General features: G+C 43.6%; 1 protein-coding gene across 1 annotated transcript; it reads right to left on the bottom strand.

Moving 5' to 3' along the window:
- Window positions 1-454: 454 nt before the first annotated feature.
- LOC145802283 (uncharacterized) lies at window positions 455-982 on the bottom strand. Its single transcript, XM_082894967.1, has one exon. The coding sequence runs from the start codon at window positions 980-982 to the stop codon at window positions 455-457; it is 528 nt and encodes a 175-aa protein (XP_082751093.1).
- Between the last annotated feature and the right edge of the window lie 1377 nt (window positions 983-2359).

Here is a 2359-nt window from a genome sequence, read left to right as displayed (position 1 = left end):
ACTTATGCAGGCTAGGTTGCAACTAAATTGTATGTACATCAGCTGACAACGGCAGACAGTATATCAAGTGAATTACACCAAGAGGAGGTGAATCCGGCCGTATGGCTACTGTGTTTGATGGATTATTCTTTCGGACATGCCGTGCCAGCCGGCTGTCTTGTACCAGTTCCTCCAGGTGGTCCTTCAGTGCATAACAACTGTCGGTGTCATGACCATGGTCCTTGTGGTCTTCGCACCGCTTATCCCTTCTCCTTGTATCGGGAGGCCCCATCATTTTGGACGACCATTTAAGGAACGAAAGGTGTTGGACTTTCAACAAAATCTTGCTAATCGGCTTTGCTAATTCTGTGTACTTCTTGTCAAAGCGTCTTGCGCCTTTGCTATCCACTTGATATTGTTCATTTGATCGGTGTGAACACTGATTGCTTGATCGACGTGAATCACGCCTTTTATCTCATTTAGACCAATTCTGCAGTTTGGGACTCCTTGACGACACGACACTTATCGGCTGAACGATACCAGATGGTGCCATCTTAATGACTTTCTGTTTGGCTTTGACCTGCAAGGCATCGTCTTCCATCTTACAATATTCTTCAACTTTCTTCATTAACGCCCAAACTGTTTTGGGGGCCCGTCTGGTCAACGAATTGAGGAGGGGACTATCAGGATGTAATCCCATTTTAAAGGCGGTGATGGCCATGGAGTCATTGCAGGCATCTTTTACCAGGTTAAAACATTCACAATAGCGTGCTGAATATTCACGAAGGGTTTCTTCTGGTTTAATTTGCATTGCCCAAAGTGAGTCGACTTGTTTTGGCTGAATTTTATTGGTGATGAATCTTGCCCTGAAGGATTTTTGGAGGTGATGAAAGCTTTTTATCAATACCGGCTCTAGTTTATAGTACCATCTGACGGCTAACGGTCCCAGGCTGCTTGGAAACATTCGACATATGAGGGCTTCATCGTCAGCATGTAGTGTCATCACTTGTTTATAATGAAGAATATGGTCAACGGGGTCTAATTATCCATCATACAAGGTGAATGATGGTTCTTTGAACTTCTTGGGAAGCATATCCCTTGCGATGCGTCGCACACAAGGGTCATGCTTGTCTTCTTCGTCCGAATAATCACTTCTTTTCCCTCGCCTACGTCGTACGTATGGACTTCCTTCGGATGAGCTGGATACATCGACTCGTCCTTTTTTTTTGGGTTCCTAGGATGGTGAGTCAGAATTACTGTCATTATGATGTTTCCAAAGTTGACGTTGTTGATCAACCTTCTTTCTTGGGGGTCGACCCCGGTCATGGCATGCGGCCTGCTGGGATTTGGCTAGCTCTAGGGCCAATTCCTGGCGCAGGCGCTCGTTTTCAGCGATCATGTTTTCTAGACGATGTTCATTTTTCTTTGATTGATCCATGGTTGTCTGTATTGTCTCCTGCACCGAAGTCCATGGCGGGTTTGAGCTATTTAGTTGAAGTTCAAGGCCTGTCGCGCGGTGATATTCTCCAGTCTAAGTATGTTTCTCGGAGTGATGTCATCTCTTGGCATAACGTCGTCAGCAACTACCGGTGGATAATCTGTTACGCCAGCCACTCGAGTGTTCCCACAGACGGTGCCAATTGTGGAACTCTAATGACTACCTGAAAAAGGGATGAACACTCCGGTCGGGGTTACTGGAATTAGCACTCCGATGGACTAGTTAGTATTCTCTTAAGTTTACTTCTATTTCAAGTTATTTTGTCTATTCTCACATACCTCTTTTTGGTTGATGTTCCTCTAATTATATTACCTTTTGGGCCCAACGGTCGTGCCCACTCTTAATCTCACGCATAACTACTTATTCGGTCTTCCTGTTGTGTGCTTGTTCCTACTCGGCTCCTTATGTGGTCGATTTGTATATTTGGCCTCAAGAGACCTTGGATAGAGCCGAATTTTCTTTAGCCTGATTTCCTTCAAATTCATTTGGCCTTCTTCAGTATATTATATTCGACCCCTACAGGGTTCGAACCTCTGACCTCAGACTCGGCCTTTCAATCCTCAACCACTGAGCCAAACCATTGAACCCAAGCCACTCTTGTGACAAAGTATTCAAACAAATATATATATAGGTATATGAGGCATATATACATAAAACAAAAACAAAAGAAACACTCGTTGCTATGAGGGTTCGAACCTCTGACCTCAAGCTCAGCCCCTCAATCCTTAACTACTAAGCTGAACCACTAAACCAAGCCACTCTTGTGACAAAATATTCAAACAAATATATATATATATATATACTTATACAAGACATATATACATAAAATCAAAACAAAAGAAACACTCATTACTATGGGAGTTTGAACCTCTGACCTTAGGC

Source organism: Camellia sinensis, chromosome 11 (genome assembly GCF_055761805.1).
Source record: "Camellia sinensis isolate YWXY chromosome 11, ASM5576180v1, whole genome shotgun sequence".
Lineage (NCBI taxonomy): Eukaryota > Viridiplantae > Streptophyta > Magnoliopsida > Ericales > Theaceae > Camellia > Camellia sinensis.
Note: the sequence above shows the minus strand (reverse complement) of the source record. Positions and strands in the feature narration are given on the sequence as shown.